Source organism: Octopus bimaculoides, chromosome 12 (assembly GCF_046866305.1).
Source record: "Octopus bimaculoides isolate indiv1 chromosome 12, ASM4686630v1, whole genome shotgun sequence".
NCBI classification, from domain to species: Eukaryota; Metazoa; Mollusca; class Cephalopoda; order Octopoda; family Octopodidae; genus Octopus; species Octopus bimaculoides.
In genome coordinates, this window is record NC_142939.1 from 9,957,636 (window position 1) to 9,977,635 (window position 20,000).

General features: G+C 37.8%; 1 protein-coding gene across 1 annotated transcript in view; it reads left to right on the forward strand.

Annotated features, from left to right (window-relative positions):
- The window catches only part of LOC106876765 (AP-5 complex subunit beta-1), a 46,613-nt gene that overhangs the window by 4,611 nt on the left and 22,002 nt on the right, over positions 1 to 20,000 (forward strand). The window contains exons 2-15 of the mRNA XM_089360809.1: positions 244 to 335; positions 946 to 1,072; positions 2,421 to 2,555; positions 3,928 to 4,043; positions 4,880 to 4,934; positions 5,285 to 5,443; positions 6,938 to 7,012; positions 8,993 to 9,139; positions 9,736 to 9,889; positions 11,335 to 11,482; positions 12,145 to 12,234; positions 17,019 to 17,157; positions 17,655 to 17,790; positions 19,400 to 19,506. Of these exons, the coding sequence (XP_089216935.1) occupies positions 244 to 335; positions 946 to 1,072; positions 2,421 to 2,555; positions 3,928 to 4,043; positions 4,880 to 4,934; positions 5,285 to 5,443; positions 6,938 to 7,012; positions 8,993 to 9,139; positions 9,736 to 9,889; positions 11,335 to 11,482; positions 12,145 to 12,234; positions 17,019 to 17,157; positions 17,655 to 17,790; positions 19,400 to 19,506 (1,680 nt within the window). The remainder of the gene's footprint in view (positions 1 to 243; positions 336 to 945; positions 1,073 to 2,420; positions 2,556 to 3,927; positions 4,044 to 4,879; positions 4,935 to 5,284; positions 5,444 to 6,937; positions 7,013 to 8,992; positions 9,140 to 9,735; positions 9,890 to 11,334; positions 11,483 to 12,144; positions 12,235 to 17,018; positions 17,158 to 17,654; positions 17,791 to 19,399; positions 19,507 to 20,000) is intronic.

A 20,000-nucleotide genomic window follows, 5' to 3' on the forward strand; every position in this document is an offset into this window, starting at 1 on the left:
TATGACTGTGAGTCCGCTGCCCTAACCACTGGGCCATTGCACCTTCACTACTTATTATATCAACCCTGAAAGGATGAAAGGCAAAGTTCATGAAGAATTTAGCAAAGATTTTCCAACTTCATGAAAATTATTGTCAGAAATGTTGATTATATCTTGTTTGTATGTCTTTATGATCCCCAGATTTTAGTTTTTTCATGTTTTCTTTTTTTTAAATTTTAAATTCAATTTTTGTTTCTGTCTTAGATTTTATATGAAGATAATGTGGATGAAAAAGAGAAAATACAGTTGCTAACTTTACTTCAAGAATATGGAGGACTTGGATTGGAATTATCCAGGTGAAACGTTTTTTTTTGTTTAGAAAATTTTAGAATTAATTTCTGTATGTCAGTATTTAATCATTTACTTCCCAGTCACATGGCTTCCAGTTCAATCCCATTGTGTGGCACTTTTGGACAAGTGTCTTCTACTACAGCTCCATGCTGACCAAAGCCTTTTGTGTGGATTTGGTAGATGGAAACTGAAAGAAGCCAATCATATGTGTGTGTGTGTGTGTGTATACATGTGCTTGTGTGTGCGTGTCCTTGTTTTGACATTGCACAGTAGTTGTAAAGAGGTGTCACTGTTATACAAGCAGTGACATTATCTTTTGTGAAAATATGTCCAGCCCATGAGAAAACATCATCTTGCATGGAAACAGGTGAGGCTTGGTGACTGAAAGAGCATCTAGCCATAGAAAATCAGCCTCAATAAACCTTGTCTACCTCATGCAAGCATGAGAAGGTAGAGCTTAATAAACGATAATGAGGATTAATCATTCACCTGTGTTCAAGTGGACAGCTTAACTTATCAAGCCTCTCTGTAGTGTTATGTAACATCATAAAATTGAAATTTACACAGTTTGATATCAATCTCTCTTTCTCTCTCTCTTTCTGTCTCGTATTCCAGTGTGGATCAAATTATCACGTCTTTGGTGGATATCTGCAGTCAATATCTTAATCAAGTTCCCAAATCCAGTTTTCTTTCACAGCTTATCATAACAGCAACATCCTTAACGCTGCAGTTTAACCTGGTGGTATGTATTGCCTGTTTGTCAGCCCTTGTGCTTAATAAAAATTGTTTCTAACTCTTTATATTTTGAGTTCAAATCCTACCAGAGTCACTTTTACCTTTCAAGACTCAATATAATAAAATACATTCATGTACTGGTGTTGATGTGATTGGCAAATCTCCTTCCCCTAAAATTGCTGACCTTGTGACATTGATGATGATGATGACAAAGACGATGATGATGATGATCATCATGATTAATGACAATGATGATTGCTGCTGATGGATGATGATGGTGATTGGTAGAATCGTCTGTTGTTTTATGCAAGCACTGAGATCATTGATGGGGACACACAACTAACATACAAATTATATTCTGACTTGCAATTTTTCACCAAAACGGACAACACTCAGCACTTTGGAAATAATATCTCAAAGCATTTGTTCTATCAATAATCTCTTTGTTGTTTGCAACTAACATTCTTCCTTCCATCAGATATATGCAACCATGCCTTTCCATTTTTTTGTTACTTTGCTTGATCAGTTTCCTAAACGTCTTGTTTGTTATATCAGAAATTACTGAAGCTAGGAAGCTCATACTTGTTTATCAATTACTAAATGAAATAGAAAAAGAAAATGAAAAGAAGAAAAATTTGAATAAAAATATTCTTTTTAAAATTTTATTTTTAGAAAGTTAATATAAATTTTAGAGTTATCTCCCTTACATTTCGTAACCAAAAAAAAAAAAAATCATTAAACTAGCAGTTTTTTTCTCCTTGTCACGAATGTAATTGACAGGGTTGGGGTGGGGCCAGTTGGCAAAAGGTCATCAAGTTGACTGTGGAGGCTGTAGAGGTTGCCTCAAAGTGGATGTGAGTCAGAGGTAGCCAGCCCTGGAAGGAGTAGTGCTAACTGGACACCTCTGGGTCACTGAGAAGGTGAGGATGTGTGGGTATCTGATGTTGAAAGGCTTGAATAACCTCATGACCTCAGGAAACATCACTGGACGATGGTGTATGGAAAAACTTTGTTAAGCATTTTCTGACATAACGTTGTAGACCTGTGAAGCCAAGTGGGACCTTAGCCGTGGCTGATGTCGGTGTCAGGTCAATGGCACACATGCTGGTGGCACGTAAAGAACACCCAAGTAAAAGAGTATTCTATTAAACTGTTTTAGCTTCCATCTGCCAAATCCACTCACAAGGCTTTGGTTAAGCTGGGGCTCTAGTAGAAGAGACACTTACCCAAGCACATCAAATACTGTTCCCACTTGTTTCTTGTCTTTAGTTTCACCGTAATATTTCTCATGAGACTTTGCAAAAACCTATTTATTTATTTATTTATTCATTCTTCTTCAAAATTTCCATTTCCAGAAAAATGACTTGCATATCTGTGGTATGCTGATAGATTTACTGTTGCCTCTTGTGAAGAAAGTAGATGATACCAGTAATCTACAGCTTCGGGGTATAGCTTGCTGCTGTTTGGAAGAAATGGAATGTTTTTGCCCTGTAAGTATTCCAAACACAATTCCATATACTTTCTAGATGATTTTTTTTTCTTCGAATTCCACTTCCAAATGTGTCTTTGATACAAATTAACATTATCCCTGCAACCGATTGTACTCAATTCATTTCCTTCCAATGTTTAGGGATCTTCTCAATTCGTTATCCATTTATCCCTACCTTGCATTATCATGCTCATTGCTTTTTTGCATCCATGCTGGATGCTCTTCCAGTTGTTGACTCTTAAATGGTTTCCAAGGAAGTTATTTCTATGTTGCTGTCATTCATGCATTAAAACTAACGAAACTGCTGAGCTGTTGGCTGTAGTGTTTACGGAAGGCGTAAGCATAACATTATCATTGCACAGGTGTTGCCAATGCAATGACATGTGAAAATAAACACTCTGCACACATAATTACAACATGCACACGCAGGCACACTCACACACACATGTGCATGCACTTACATACAGGTCATAAACATCTTCTATTCTTTTTTTGTATATGTCTAATTGTCTTGTTCTGCTGGATACAAATTAGGTCAGTTGCTGTACTCTGAGACAACGATGACTTTTTTGGGGCAGAAACCCACACCCACAGCTTCCCTCTTGCCTCCAGACAATCAGGTTGTCTTTTCTTTATTGGCATTTCATCACTTTTGCAGAATCTTGAGATTATCTTCCCTTCTCATGAATTGCTACCAGCCAATTGGTCTACCTTATCTGGAGGTCATATCATCATCGTTTAACGTCCGCTTTCCATGCTGGCATGGGTTGGACGGTTTGACTGAGGACTGGTGAGCCAGAGGCTGCACCAGGCTCCAATCTGAGTTTCTACAGCTGGATGTCCTTCCTAACGCCAACCACTCTGAGAGTGTAGTGTAGTGGGTGCTTTTTATGTGCCACCAGCACGAGGGCCAGTTATATATATATATATATATATATATATATATATATATATATATATATATATATATACATATATATATGTATATATGTGTATGTATAAAAGGAAAAAAAAGATGAAATGAGGAAAGCTTCTAACAATGCAGGAAGTTTTAGAAAAAAATAAAGTTGGAGAGTTGCTGTTGTTTCTAACCCAAATAAAAAGTAGTTTAAAATCTTCTAAATCCACTCACAAAGTTTGGGTTGGGTTGAATTGATTTGAGGCTGTAGAAAAAGACACTCTACCCAAGGTATTGTACAGTGGGACTGAACCCAAATCCATGTGGTTAGGAACCAAATTTCTTCACCAAACACCAAAGGGTTAACTCATTGAAAACAAAAATTAACTCATTTAAAGCAAATCTGGTGAGATATTGAGAACGAGATTACCAAAGATTGTGGATTTATTTTGCTTTGTTTATATTTGTTTCCCAGGGACTTTTGAAGAAATATTTAACCCCGATCTTGAAAACAGCCCAGCTGGAGTCAACTTATATGTATCAAGATATTGTTTGCCTTCTGTCACGGATAATTCACCACATCACAACAAAGTAACTATGGTTTATTGTTTTTTTTTTATCTTTTATCTTTTACTTGTTTCAGTCATTGGACTGCGGCCATGCTGGGGCACCACCTTGAAGGGTTTAGTTAGAACGAATCAGTGCTAGTAGTTATTCTTTAAAGTCTGGTACTTTAAAGTTAAGGGGGACATAAACAAAGTAACGTCTATTGTCAAATGATGGTGGCAGGGATGAACATGAAGGCAAAGACTCACACACACACACACATAGATACACACACACACACACACATAGATACACACACACACACACACACACACGCAAAAAGCTCCTTTCAGTTTCCATTTATCAAATCTACTCACAAGGCTTTGGTTGGCCCAAGGTTATAGTAGAAGAGACTTTCCCAATGTGCTACGCAGTAGAATTGAACCCAGAACCAAAGCAAAAAAATGTTATAATTTTATTATTGTTGTTGTTAATAAGGCAGTGGATTGGCAGAATCATTAGAAAGTTCAACACTGTGGTCGATGTAATCGACTTGTCCCCTCCTCACAAATTTCAGGCCTTGTGCCTTTAGTAGAAAGGATTATTATTATTATTATTATTATTATTATTATTATTATTATTATTATTATTATTATTATTATTATTACTTGTTGTTATTAAGGTGTTAAGTTGGCAGAATTGTTAGAACAGCAGAAAAAAAAAAACTGCTTGGTAATATTCATATTGACTCTTTACATTTTGGGTTCAAATCTCACCAAAGATAACTTTGTCTTTCATTCTCTAGAAAGAAATGTCATCATCATTATTATCATCATTATTGTTATCATTATTATTATTTTATACCCTTTGCTTTATTTCAGACAAAATGTGTTCGAATCAAAGGAAACTAAACATTCAAGACACTCAACTGATGAGGTTAATTATCCTTTCATTATTTCTTCTCTTAATTAAGTATTATTTGGAACAGTGAATCTTGAAGCATGTGAAACTATAAATGACGACCTGTAAATATTGGGTTGAAAAACCATTTTGGATGGAAAGCCTTTGACTTTTTCTACCCCAAAAGATTTTTCAACTCAATACATACACGCTGTTATTCATAGTTTCATGTGCTTCAAGATTCTCTATTCCAAAAATAGAATTATTTCTCATTCTTTTGAAAGTTTATTAATTCTTAAGAGTTCAAATTATAATCTACTTTACTGTATTCATAACACTTTTCTGGCATTAAAACATATTTTCTTTTCTGTCATATTTCAATGCAGCCTCCAAGTCCTGATGAACAATCGTTGTTGAACATGGAGGTGAAGCAGTTTGTGTCTCTAGTCATGGATAACTACATACCTTTCACTCCAGCATGTTTGTGGACATTAATAGACACCATTGTAACTATTGTGAAGTCTGACTGGGAAACTCCGCCCTCTGTAAGTTCACCTCCTCCCTTTATACTGGTGGGGTTTGGGGGTAGAGCTCATTATTTTCTCTCTTTCTTTTTGTTGTTTATTTATTGATCCATTACCATTCTTAGTAAACCATTATACTTTAATTAATTAACTCCAGAGATGTGTTATTTATTTAGATATGCTAATTTTTTGTCCATTCTTTAGCGGAAACAGTCTCCAGTTCTTGTAGTGATGCTGGTGGAGGATATTGACTCCTTACTTGTTTTTCTAAAATGCTCCATAAATGTTCAATTATTTTGAGATCTGGGGACAGTGGTGGTCAGATAAGATGTTCAACTTCACTAGAATGTTCCTCGTACCATTCAGTAACAACTTTAGCTGTGTGAATTGGTGCATTATCATCCTGAAATATTGCGTTTACCGACTGCTGAAACCAACCCTAAACTATAAATGTAAACTTTATCTAAACTATAAACTGTCATGTCTATAAACTTACTTTCTACTGTATTATTTGGCAAATATGTTCCATCATACTCTTCCTGCAGCTTTCTTTAACCCTTTAGTGTTTGGATTATTCTCTCAAATGTGATGTTTGTTTGTTTATATTGCTTTGAATTAATCATGCATTATCTTGTAGTTTAGAGATTTCAGTGATGTGATTTTTTTAGTTTTAGAATGACATGGTAGGGCTGAGGTGAGAGACCAGATCTGGTCAGTTTCTGTATAAAACAGTTTAAATATTTTGGCCGGATATGGCTGGTTTGAATGCTAAAGGGTTAATTGTAAATGAAATTTGTTGTGGTAAGTATATTCAGAGGATTTCTTTTTTCTCAACGGAACATGAAGATATTGTACGTGAAAGGCATCAATCATCTCAACAGATCAACTGGTACGAGAAAGATAAATCAAATTGAAATAAGACTCATCTCCCTTCAACCAGCAATTACCTTCCCTGGATTTAAACCTACTCCGCCACAAATTGAAGAACAGAAGGGTTTTTGTTATTTTGAGGAGAAATATACTCTTTACTCTTTTACTCCCTTTTACTTGTTTCAGTCATTTGACTGTGGCCATGCTGGAGCACCGCCTTTAGTCGAGCATATCGACCCCAGGACTTGTTCTTTGTAAGCCAAGTACTTATTCTATCGGTTTCTTTTGTCAAACCGCTAAGTTACGGGGACGTAAACACACCACCATCGTTTGTCAAGCGATGTTGGGGGAACAGACACAGACACACACACATATACACACACATACATATATATACATATATACGACGGGCTTCTTTCAGTTTCCATCTACCAAATCCACTCACATGGCTTTGGTCGACCTGAGGCTATAGTAGAAGACACTTGCCCAAGGTGCCACACAGTGGGACTGAACCCAGAACCATGTGGTAGGTAAGCAAGCTCCTTACCACACAGCTATATTTTTAGATATTGATGTATATCTTTTTTTCCTCTGTGTTCATATGATGCAGGGATTCTTACATGTTTCGTTTATTTATTTTTCCAGATTTTTAAGTCTCTAGCTCTCCAGTACACGTCAACATTTGATGCAAGTTTATTTTTGATGGTTGTCTATTTAAAGGTTTGTATGTTTCACTTAAAAAGCAAAAAAAAAAACCCTTTCTGTCTCTTTCTCTCTCTCTTTCAAAAACAAAAGAAAACCTAAGCTATAAATCTGGTATATATACTTAAAGCAGTATTAAAATAGCCATCTATGTATCATACTGAATGTATATACACTGTTGATAGCCAGTTACCACAGTACTTGTCTTGATATAACATCTCTCTTATGAACTTGCTGTGTTAATATATATATATAAATATATATAAACATATGTTGTTGAAATTTATAGAAAAACAAAAGACAAAGACAGGTGTATGAACAAAAAGCAAGTGTATTAGTTTGACGCTTGGGAAAATGAAAAAGTCTTTTACGTTTCGAGCCTACACTCTTCAACAGAAAGAATTAAGGAGAAAGAAACAGAGAGAGAATGAAGAAAATACTTGTAGATTTAGCAGTCAAACATGGCTAATATATGTAAATATATAGATAGTAATAACAATCAATAGATTTACTGTTTCCATCATCATCATCATGGCAGTTCTTCTGGTTATATGTTCTGAGATCAAATTATGCCAAGGTTGACTTTGCCTTTTATCCTTTTCGTGGGGTCAACAAAATAAGTTCCGGTTGAGCACTGGAAGGGGGAGGGGGAGCGATGTAATCAACTGCACCCACCCCCTCAAATTTCAGGCCTTGTGCCTTTTGTAGAAAGAAATTAAATTATCTTTATACAATTCAAAAGACTGATCAATAGTTTCTTTTCTTTTTATCACAAAAGACCGAAGTAGATTTCGTTGGATGTACCTATAAATATTACACCATATTAATTACTTTCAGAAAATGCTCCAATAACATTGATTGACGTTGTGTTATCTTCCAGTTCATTCATTCAAATTTTGTTTTCTATTCTTGCTATTTCCTAGTTCATTCATATATTATTATTATTTTTTTTTTCTTCCATGCTTGTATGAATGAGAGTTGCACTGTCTTTTTGTTAAAGCAATATGTGCTTTTTGTAGCCGTGTGTTTTCCCTACAACTAACCACTCAACCATGACATTGAGAGTGAAACCTGTTTAACACTTGTCAGGCATACCAGATCAGAGTTGAATGTTTTACTCAATGGACACAACACAATAGCTATAGCAAGACTTGAACCATATGACCGTGTAAGACTGGTGCAAGCATGGCGGCATGAGTACAGCTTTAACTGTATGGGTGCTGGGATGGGTGTATGGGTGCAGGCATGGGTGTATGGTTACAGAGTTAGCTTTACAGCCATGTGACTTCAGGTTCGACCTTGTTGTACGAGGCACAATGAATCCATTTGTGTTACATTGTCTAAAGAAAAAAATGTTCTTTGATGACAAAGACACCTTTAATCAGATATTTGCATTCAAATCTGTCAGATCATTCTGAGAGTAAACAGATACATCATCATAATTTGAGGGTAGATTTAACTACTATTACATTACCAACGTCGCCTTCCTGGCACTTGTGCCGGTGGCACGTGAAAAGACATTCGAGTGAGTTCGTTACCAGTACCGCTGGACTGGCCCTTGTGCAGGTGACATGTAAAATACACCATTTTGAGCGTGGCCGTTGCCAGTACCGCCTGACTGGCCTTTGTGCTGGTGGCACGTAAAAGCATCCACTACACTCTCAGAGTGGTTGGCGTTAGGAAGGGCATCCAGCTGTAGAAACTCTGCCAGATCAGATCGGAGCCTGGTGTAGCCATCTGGTTCACCAGTCCTCAGTCAAATCCTCCAACCCATGCTAGCATGGAAAGCGGACGTTAAACGATGATGATGATGATGATGACTTCATTTGAGTGAGATTTAATAACTATTACTTTGGTCTTTACAAATCATTGAAGTAGACTTCCTTTAGATTGTAGCCTAGGCTGTTGTGCAGGTGTAACTGTGAAATTCAATCAGCACAATAGAACTTGGTTAAATAGAATTTGGGTAAATGTCACTTAAACTGTTTCTGTTTCCAGATGGAATTTCCCCGCCAAATCTTGTTGAATTCTGAAGAGGTTCTTCTTCATAAACGTTTTGTTATGGCATCCTTGCATCCTGCTCATAGTGTATTACATCGGCATCTGATGTTGTCGTGCTTGGCTGATTATATTGAATATAACGAGGTATGTTCCTTTTATATATGTCTTCAGTTTGTCTGTTTAATGAGTGTGTGCAGATATATATCTATATCTATCTATCTATCTATCTATCTATATATATATATATATATATATATATATATATATATAATAGTAATAATAATAATAATATCCATGGATGGAATTTATAAATGTTTTTAATGCTTTGCTATGCGTATTTCCACAAATCACATGATTCTTATGATCATGGTCTGTAATTACAGTACAAGCCATAGTATCCATGGACATGGTAGATCATAGTTCTCTGATGACAAAGAGAGAGAGAGAGAGAGAAAGTTGGAGAGAGAGAGAGAGAGTTGGTGAGAGAGAGAGAAAACTGTACTAGAAATTGGTCTGTACTCATTTTTAGTTTAGTAGATGAAGCAATGTGAAATGATATGCCTTGATCAATGACACAACACAATGCCTGGACAGGAATCAAACCCACAACCTTATGATCATCAGTTCAACACTCTAACCACTTAACCAAATGTAACAAAACTTACAGGTTTCTCCACAATTTTATTTCGATCATGCAATAATGGACCTTGTTATTTTTTTTTTGATTTTGATGATTACAGAGAGAACAATGCAAATATTCTGTGATGAATTCTGTTCCTGTCATAGCTTCAAAACAGATCGCAGACCTCAATCCAACAGCTTTTGATGATATTTCAATTCAACTCAAAAAAGTGCTTATACTTAATAAATGTCTTCCTCCTGCTTTAGATTCTGGTAAGAAAAGATTTTTTATTATTTGTAATTTTAACTATATAATTATATTAAGAGAAGAGTGGCACATAATAAACACCATTTGGCAAATAAAAAGCACCCACTACACTCTTAGAGTGGTTGGCGTTAGGAAGAGCATCCAGCTGTAGAAACCTTACTAGATCAAATTGGAGCCTGGTGCAGCCTCCTGGCTTGCCAGTACTCAGTCATACCGTCCAACCCATGCCAGCATAGAAAGCAGACATTGAATGATGATAATAATGCTGATGTGCAAGAGAGAATGCTGTGTTGGTTTGATGATGTGATGTTGATGGCTGGGGATTTTGCACATCTCTGACTCCACCACTCTCTGGTTTCTGCTCCTGTCTAGTTTCCAATTATTATTATTATTATTATTATTATTATTATTATTCTCTTTTACTCTTTTACTTGTTTCAGTCATTTGGCTGCGGCCATGCTGGAGCACCGCCTTTAGTCGAGCAAATCGACCCCAGGACTTATTCTTTGTAAGCCTAGTACTTATTCTATCGGTCTCTTTTGCCAAACTGCTAAGTTATGGGGATGTAAACACACCACCATCGGTTTTGTCAAGCGATGTTGGTGGGACAAACACAGACACACAAACATATACAAACACACACACACATATATATACATATATACGACGGGCTTCTTTCAGTTTCCGTCTACCAAATCCACTCGCAAGGCTTTGGTTGGCCTGAGGCTATAGTAGAAGACACTTGCCCAAGGTGCCACACAGTAGGACTGAACCCGGAACCATGTGGTTGGTAAGCAAGCTACCTACCACACAGTCACTCCTGCGCCTATCATTATTATTATTATTATTATTATTATTATTCAGTAGTCTTCTTATTTTTATCACATGCTTTCACTGCACTACCGAGCACAGCCCTGTGTGCTTTGGGTATGTGCTGTGGTTTGTTGTGGTGCTCTTATTTTTGCTGTATTGAAAGTGTTTTATGTAGGACATGTGCAGTGCCCAGTAGTGCAATTTTCTGTATGTTATATATATTTGTATGTCTTGGTGTTTTGTTATGTATTTGTCTAAATTTTTTTTTTTATTATACCTAATGCGCCTACTATGATAGGAATTGTTTCTGTTTTTAGCCTCCACATTCGAGTTATCTCTATTTCCAGATCTTTGTATTTTGAAAGTTTCTCTGTTTCTTTTAGAGAAACATTATCATCTGTTGGTATTGATACATCGATCATTTTTTTCTTGCCGATCTCTGACAACTATATCCAGCATATTGACTTTAATTTCTCTGTGTGTATTGGCATATCCCAGAGTATGGTTGCTTTCTCATTTTCTGTGACCTTTTCAGGCGTGTGCCTCTACCAGCTTTTTCTGTTGTTATTCCATAGTGTTGGCATAGCTTCCAATGTATTATTATTATTATTATTATTATTGTTATTATTACTTCCAGACAACAGCTTCCTACTGAACAACCTCCAGTCAATGAAAAAGTTAGCCCAATCCACAGATGATCCCCATGCTGCTGTATCCTTGTACTGTGCCCTATTTCATTTTTACTGTCGACATCACACCTCTAAACTTGGAACTAATATTCAAAAGTAAGCCAGTTCTTTCTTTCCGAAATCACATCAGTCCACTGCAATAGAATCACTGGTATATTCTGTTCAGCCTCACTAGTGTGAAGCAGACAGGATGTGTGTGTGTGTGTGTGTGTGTGAGTGTGTGTGCAGGTGTGCATTCATGCATGCATGTGTGTGTTTGTGTGTGTGTGTGTGTGTGTGTGTGTACATGCATGTTTGTGCATGCAGGTGTGCATTCACGCATGCATGTGCGTGTGCATATGCATGCATATATACATGCATGTGTGTGCATGCATGCACACAAGTATGCATGTGTGTGTTTGTACATGCATGCATGTGTGTGTGTGAGTGGGGGGGGGGAGAAGGCATGTGTAAAAGCATGGTTCTTGGCACAGGCATGATTAAAAAGTTCACTTTGCAACCATGTGGTTTTAGATTTGTTCCTGCTGTATGCCAATGTGGGCAAATGTCTTTTACTTTAGAACTGGGGGTCAATGTCTTGTGAGTGAAATTAATAGACACTGTAGAAACTGTAAAGAAGCCATCCATATATATTAAACTATATCAGCCTAACTTGGTGGCCTTTCTCTTGAATGAACATCAATGATTTTGAAACTTTTATGCTGATTAATGGATTAATTGAGTGATTGATTGATTGATCTGTGTATTTCTTTCAATAGCCTAATGCTGGAATTGGTGTGTTCAAACTCCAAATTTATTCCTTACACTCTGGACTTCCTCATGCAAGTTGAGAAAGATGTACCAGACAGGTGAGTAGAACTTACAGTATGTCCACTTCATTCCACACACACACACACACACACACACACACACACACATAATGTATATACATTGCTGCTACCATCCACTACTATCATCACCATTGTCAGGCATCCTCATCATCATCATTGTCACCGCCACCACCACCATTATCAGCATCACTCCTTCCATATATTCCCCCACTACCACCTCCACCACCACCACCACCACCACCAGTTCTCCTTCAAATCATACCCATAATGTAATCCCAAATGTGTTTGACCTGGTAAAATTGGATGGTCACAGCTATACCCTTTGATTGGCCTGGGACTAATCATCATCATCATCATCATCATCATCATCATCATCATCGTTATCATCAACATCATCATCATATTGTTTTCATTCTTATTGTTATTATTATATACTCTGACTTTTCTTATGTCTCTTGTTGGTTTTCTGGGACATTTTTGTGTAATGAGAGCTTGATGGTGGTTGTTACCATTATTATTATTATTATTATTATTATTATTGTTATTATTATTATTATTTTATGTTTGACTTTTGTTTTGCATTTGTACAAGTTGGATCCAAGTCTCACCCAGAGACCTCAAGAGACAACAAGTTAGAAGTTCATGTAGGTGTTATGCCTAGGGTACCATATATTTGGATTTGTACAGTTTTGTTCAAGTGAATGTTTAAGAAACCATAAGAAAATTATGTTTGCTTTAAAATTTGAGATCACATAGACAGTATTTTACGTAGGATATGGGCAGTTCCCATGAGCACTATCTTTTGGACTTCAGCCATTTTGGGGTTTCCTGGTATCTGAGCTAGGTAGTAATCAGCCCGTTTCGCTGTCATTCCCAGGGCACCTATGACAATAGGTATTGTTTTCGTCTTCAGATTCCACATTTTGCTAATTTCTATTTCAAGATCTTTATATTTGCTCAGTTTTTGGTAGGTCTTGACAGATACGTTTATATCAATTGGGACAGTCATATCAATGAGGAGGCATGATTTTTGTCTGAAGTCTTTCAGTATGATGTCTGGCCTATTTGCGTCTATCTTTCTGTCAGTTTGAATGGTGAAGTTCCAGAGGAGTGCAATGTGATCATTTTCAAGTACTGGGGGTGGTTTGTGTTCCCACCAGTTTTTATCATGGGGCAAGTCCAGGTTTTTGCATATTACCCAGTGAATATATTGTGCAGCTCTATCATGCCTGTTGAGATACTCTGTAGGCGCAAGCAGACTGCACATGGAGACAACATGATCGATGGTCTCATTTTGTTGTTGGCATATACGACATAATGGGGAGCTGCCGTTCTTTAATATGTTGGCCTGGTAGTTCTTTGTAGGTAGGCATTGATCTTGGGTGTTGGCCTGGTAGTTCTTTGTAGGTTATTATTATTATTATTATTATTATTATTATTATTATTATTATTATTATTATTATTATCCCTTTAAAGCAATCAGTCTGTTGGAAGAATCATTGTGTATCAGGCAAAATGTCTTGTGATATTTGTTCTAGTCCTATACTTGCTGAGTTCAAATTCTGCTGAGGTCAGCTTTTCTTTTGATCATTCTGGGGCAGACAAAGTAAAATACCAGTCAAGTAGTTGGGTAGATTTAATTTACTAACCTCTCCCCAAATTTTTAGCCATTAGCCTGTATTAGAAACCATTATCAAGTGTCTATCTTCACAGTTCAAATCCCACCCAGTCAAATACTTGGTTGGAGAGTTATAGTCAAATCAGTTACGTCCACCCCCACCCCCCTAAATTTAAGGCTTTGAGCATATATTAGGAACAATTATTACAGAAACTCATTGTGTCTCCTAGTGGACAGTTTGTAAACTGAACAGACTGTTCCAGAGGATTTCACTTTGGTGGTGGGGGGCTATGTACATCTTTAAAAAATCCCTGGTCTGGCAGTGCTGGTTTGGGATAAACTCTTCAAGCACAGCAATGCTGTTGTTAGTTGGGCCTGTCTGAGACATGTGTAGAACAATGAAACCATTCTGCACACACTCTTAGTATCAGAGCGTTGCTGATTTGGAGAGCTATGTCAAACATATGCTGTCTTGCGTATGACAGATCTGTCTATCAATTGAGTCCATCATGAGGATTGTCCTGTTGTCTTCTTTTTGCTAGGAAGGGCAAGCAGTTCTCCTCTATCTTATGGATACTGTGAGAGAGGTTGCTCACAAGGTTGACTGGACTAGGGATAAGCACTTTCCTCTTTGGTCAGGCCTTCATCAACTTCAAGTTTCATTTGGGGAGAATTATAAAGATGTAGTGGGCAGTTCTACCCATCAGTATATTTACTGAAAGGTGGGTGAGAATGATGAATGAGAATGGCCCAAGTAAATGGACCTACTCTTAACATGTAGCTGTAGGCCATGGAACACAACTGGAAGAGCACACTTGCCCTTGTCATTAAGGTTAATCTGAGATCTTATGGATTTGTTGATTGGCTCCATATGGTTTTACTCCTATTGAGATATTTAATTTAATTTCATTTCAATTTTGTTTTTTTGCACTAATTGTTTTCGTGATTTGTCTCCCTAATGTTACTTACCTGTCATCCCTTGTGGCAAGTAAGTGATTGTTGTTGCTGTTGTTTGTAAGATAGGCACAGAGCCTGAAGCCTGGAGGAAGGTGAGTTAGTTGATGACATCAACCCCAATATTTAGCTGGTACTTTGTTTTTTTGAACCAAGAAGGAAGAAAGGCAAAGTTGACCTCATCTGGATTTGAACTAAGAATGTAAAGAACCAAACATAGCATGACACTTGGTCCAATACTCTAATGATTATGCCAGTCCACCTCCCTCATAATAATAATAGTAATAATAATAATAATAATAATAATCATAATAATAATCATAATACCCATTATTATTATTATTGTTGTTGTTGTTTTTACATGGGTAATTGTGCATGGTTTTTCAGCCTCTACCCTCAACAGCTAAGGTGTAGAAATAATATAGGTAAGTGGTTATAGTATTGGGGTTTCAATTCACAGGTTTTTGGGTTTCAATTCACAGGTTTTTGGGTTTCAATTCACAGGTTTTTGGGTTTCAATTCCCTGTAGGCATTTCATTGTGCATTCACTGTACATTTAGTTCACCTTATTGTATGTCACCTCTGTTCATTGATGTCTCAAGAATGGTTAGAAGTAGATAAATTGAGGAATGCTTCTTGTGATAAACTGAGTTTTTGTTATTCAGGAAGAGATTTATCACTGACCCATTCAGAACAAGAGAAATAAAAATTTAGCACTGCATGTTTATAAAAAATATGATTAACTGCTTTGTCATTTATCTATGCATGACTGTCTGTCCATGGGTAAATAAATATCTCATTCACTTAAAAAAAAAAAATCACTTTTCTGCAAATTTGCAAATTTTGTATCCACCTTTGAAAGCTTACTCCATTTATCCTGGTTGATTATAATTCCATCTGCAGATTTTGTTTCATTTATCCCTCATGAGTTGCCAGCCTGTTGGCGATCCATTTAATTTTGGAGTTCACTTCTCCTAGTCATGTCCACTCACAGTGTAAAACTCTATTCGAGAAGTTTTCAGTCTGGGGAGATATGTACAACTGCCAGAAATTCCTGGCCTGGCAGTGCAACTGGAGAACATTGCTGGTTTGATATAAACTCTACAGGTATGGAAGTGCTATCAGCTGCTCCTGTCTGAGATGTGTGCAGAACAATGAAGCCATTCTGGCACACACTTTTGGCATTCAAACATTGCTGATGTGGGAAGTTGTGTCAAACAGCTGTTGTCATGTCTGAGACAAAAAAAAAAAAAAAAAAAAAATGTAAATAAAACCTGGCCATCCAACAGATAGCCATTCCTTCCCTCAACAATGAATTGCAATTAGTGTCTCCTCTCTGTTTCTCCTAAAAGGAGCAGAAACCACTGGAAGCAGTTTCTGCTCCTCCGATCTACTAAAGCATTTGCCATAGTTTGAAATGATTTAGACATCCTAGGCTCTGGCCCGTTTTCTCAGTCTTGATAATGGCAAAGAATAAAAGAAAATGTAAGCACATAGTATTTCGTTCACATATTTTAGACTACAAAACTTCACTGACCAATATCTTACAATCACTAACTAGGTTTTCATTCTGGATCAGCACCCTACGATTACTTTCTCATTCATACTTTGGGAACTTGTCACTAACATCCAACAATCCTCAAAACGCCCCAAAACTCTGGACACTTGTTCTGTCACTTCTACAGCTACTACAACAGTCTCTCCCTCTGTGGAGGCACAATGCCCCAGTGGTTAGGGCAGCGGACTCGATGTCATCGGATTGCGGTTTTGATTCCCAGACCGGGCGTTGTGAGTGTTTATTGAGCGAAAACACCTAAAGCTCCACGAGGCTCCGGCAGGGGATGGTGGCAAACCCTGCTGTACTCTTTCACTACAACTTTCTCTCACTCTTACTTCCTGTTTCTCTCGTGCCTGTAATTCAAAGGGTCAGCCTTGTCACACTGTGTCATGCTGAATCTCCCCGAGAACTACGTTAAGGGTACACGTGTCTGTGGAGTGCTCAGCCACTTGCACGTTAATTTCACGAGCAGGCTGTTCCGTTGATCGGATCAACTGGAACCCTCGACGTCGTAAGCGACAGAGTGCCACAACAGTCTCTCTCTCCTTATTCACGAGAAATCTTTATACCATTTTGTGTTTAGTCCCACTAAAATCTAACTTATGTTTGTTTATTCTGTTACTTGTTTGAAAGTTTGTTGCTCATCTTTCCATTTCATTCTTATAACTCCAGTTCCGTCTACCTTTATTTACTGGAAGAATTACAGAAGATGGTAACCTCTGTAGATATGGTAAACATAACGGAAGATTTACTTTACAATTATTTGGATGTCCTGAAAATGACGGCTAATGATGAAAGAATTCCACCTTTGGTAAGAAAGTGATATTTTTTTTTGTTTAAACGAATCATTTTTAGACAGATGAGTTTTTTTAGATTTGTTTTTTGGTTTCAGTCACCAGAGATGAAATATGTCATCATTATCAGTGTTGTCATCATCATCATTACCATCATCATCATCATCATTAGCAGCAGCAGCTAATATATATAATATATATATATATATATATATATATATATATATATATATATATATATATTTATATATGACAGGTTTCCACATAGTTTCTGTCTACCAAATTCACTCACAGGACATTGGTTGGTGTAAGGCTGTAACAGAAGTCACTTGCTCAAGGTGCTGAGCAATGGGACCGAAACCAAAACCACTTGGTTGCAAAGCTTTTCTTAACGACATACAGCTGTAGCAATTTGAATTCATTAAAGACGTCTAACGATGCTTCTCTACGATACGTAATGAGATATTAATTAATGGAAAATATGTAACATTACGATTTGATATTTATATTGCAGGCAACCATTCGTTTCCTGCACATCAGTGTGCTGCATTCGTTAGTGAATGACAAACTGTCGTGGTCGTTAGCAACAGCAGTTCTAGAAGTGTGCAGAAACATCCTCTTGCATCACAACACACAGACTATATTCACAGGTAAGGCTTTGTCTTTCTTTTTTACCTTTCACTTGTTGCAGTCATTGCACTGTGACCATGCTGGAGCACTGCTGTGAATGCCTGGTGCGTATTGTGTTGGTCCCTTTTGTTGAACTGCTGAGGTTATGGGGACATAAACAAACTAACACTGGTTGTCAAGTGGTGGTTTGGGGACAGACAGACAGACAGACACAAACACACACATGTTAGCATCTTCATGTATTGGCAAAAAAACACAAGAAAGAAGAACCATCACATTGTTGTTATTTTAAACGTTGTATTAAAGATACTGTCTGGACAAATATGTAATTGAATGCATTCATCATCATCATCATCATTGTTTAACATCCGCTTTCCATGCTGGCATGGATTGGATGGTTTGACTGAGGACTGGTAAGCTAGGAAGCTGCACCAGGCCCCAATCTGATCTGGCAAGGTTTCTACAGATGAATGCCCTTCCTAACGCCAACCACTCCAAGAGTGTAGTGAATGCTTTTTATGTGCCACCGGCATGAGGACCAGTCAGGCAGTACTGGCATCAACCATGCTCGAATGGTGCTTTTTACATGCCACCGGCATGGGACCAGTCAGGCGGGCACTTGCATCAACCACGCTCGTATGGTGCTTTTTATGTACCACCAGCATAGGAGCCAATCCGGTGGGACTGGCATCGACCATGCTCGAATGGTGCTTTTTATGTGCCACCAGCATAGGAGCCAATCCGGTGGGACTGGCATCGACCATGCTCGAATGGTGCTTTTTATGTGCCACCAGCATAGGAGCCAATTCGGTGGGACTGGCATCGACCATGCTCGTATGGTGCTTTTTATGTACCACCAGCATAGGAGCCAATCCGGTGGGACTGGCATCGACCATGCTCGTATGGTGCTTTTTATGTGCCACCAGCATAGGAGCCAATTCGGTGGGACTGGCATCGACCATGCTCGTATGGTGCTTTTTATGTGCCACCAGCATAGGAGCCAATTCGGTGGGACTGGCATCGACCATGCTCGAATGGTGCTTTTTATGTGCCACCAGCATAGGAGCCAATTCGGTGGGACTGGCATCGACCATGCTCGTATGGTGCTTTTTATGTGCCACCAGCATGGGTGCCAGTCAGGCAGTACTGGCATCAGCCATAACAATGATTTCACTTGACTCAACAAGTTTTCTCAAGCACAGCATATTGCCCAATGATTGAACGGTATTCTTAAATGGGCCGGTTATGTGACACTGGCATAGACCATGGCTACAGTCTCGCTTGGCTTGCCGAGTCTTCTCAAGCACAGCATATCTCCAAAGGTCTGATACAGTTCCCTGCTACCACCGTTGTTCCAGTCCTTCCATGCCAGTTTCTTTTCCCAAATGGCTCTAACAACTACATTGTCCCACCACCACATTACCTTAGGTCAAGTGGGGGACTTTGTACCATCTACAGATCTGGTCAGTAGCCCTCAACAGGTTGTCCCGTAGGAATTTTCTTGAATTGAACCTAATAAATTCAATAAATAAACCTTTTGAACCTAATTCTTGTGTTTACAAATTATGTTTTATTTTTAATCTTTATTTTCAATGTAATGTTTTTTTTCTATTTTTCTTTCTTTTACAGAAATCGACAGTTTTTTACATTTTCTAATGACCAATTCCAAAGATGTTGACATCATAGACAGAGCTACTTTCTACTATTCATTATTGAATGGTGCTGCTGATACCAAGGTGAGAGTGGTGGTAGTGGTGGTGGTGGGGTGGAATTAGAGCCCCTTTTGTTGTTTCTTGAGGGTCAAATCTTGAGGCTAATCCAGCTTTAAATGACATGAAACATTTTTCACTTTGGGTATGTTTTGCTTTTCATTGAGCTTGGAAATCCTGGTGGCATCTAATTCCATATCCCTAGTCTATGGGTGTCTACACGGCCATTCAACAGGATTAGTAGGGACCTATGTGTGTATGTGTGTTTTCATATCTTAGGGATATGGAAATGGATGCCACCAGGATTACCAAATCCAATGAAGTACTTGAATGGAAGTTGTAATAATTTTTAATTCTTCACTGGCATGAAAAAAGCTCCTAGTTCATGCTCTAAAATAGTTGGCGCTAAGAAGGGCATGCGACCACAAAGACCATATCAAAGCTTCATGTAGTCCTTGGATCCATTGGATCTTGTCAAACTGTTGAATTCATGCCAACATGGAATAAGGGCTTTTCATGAT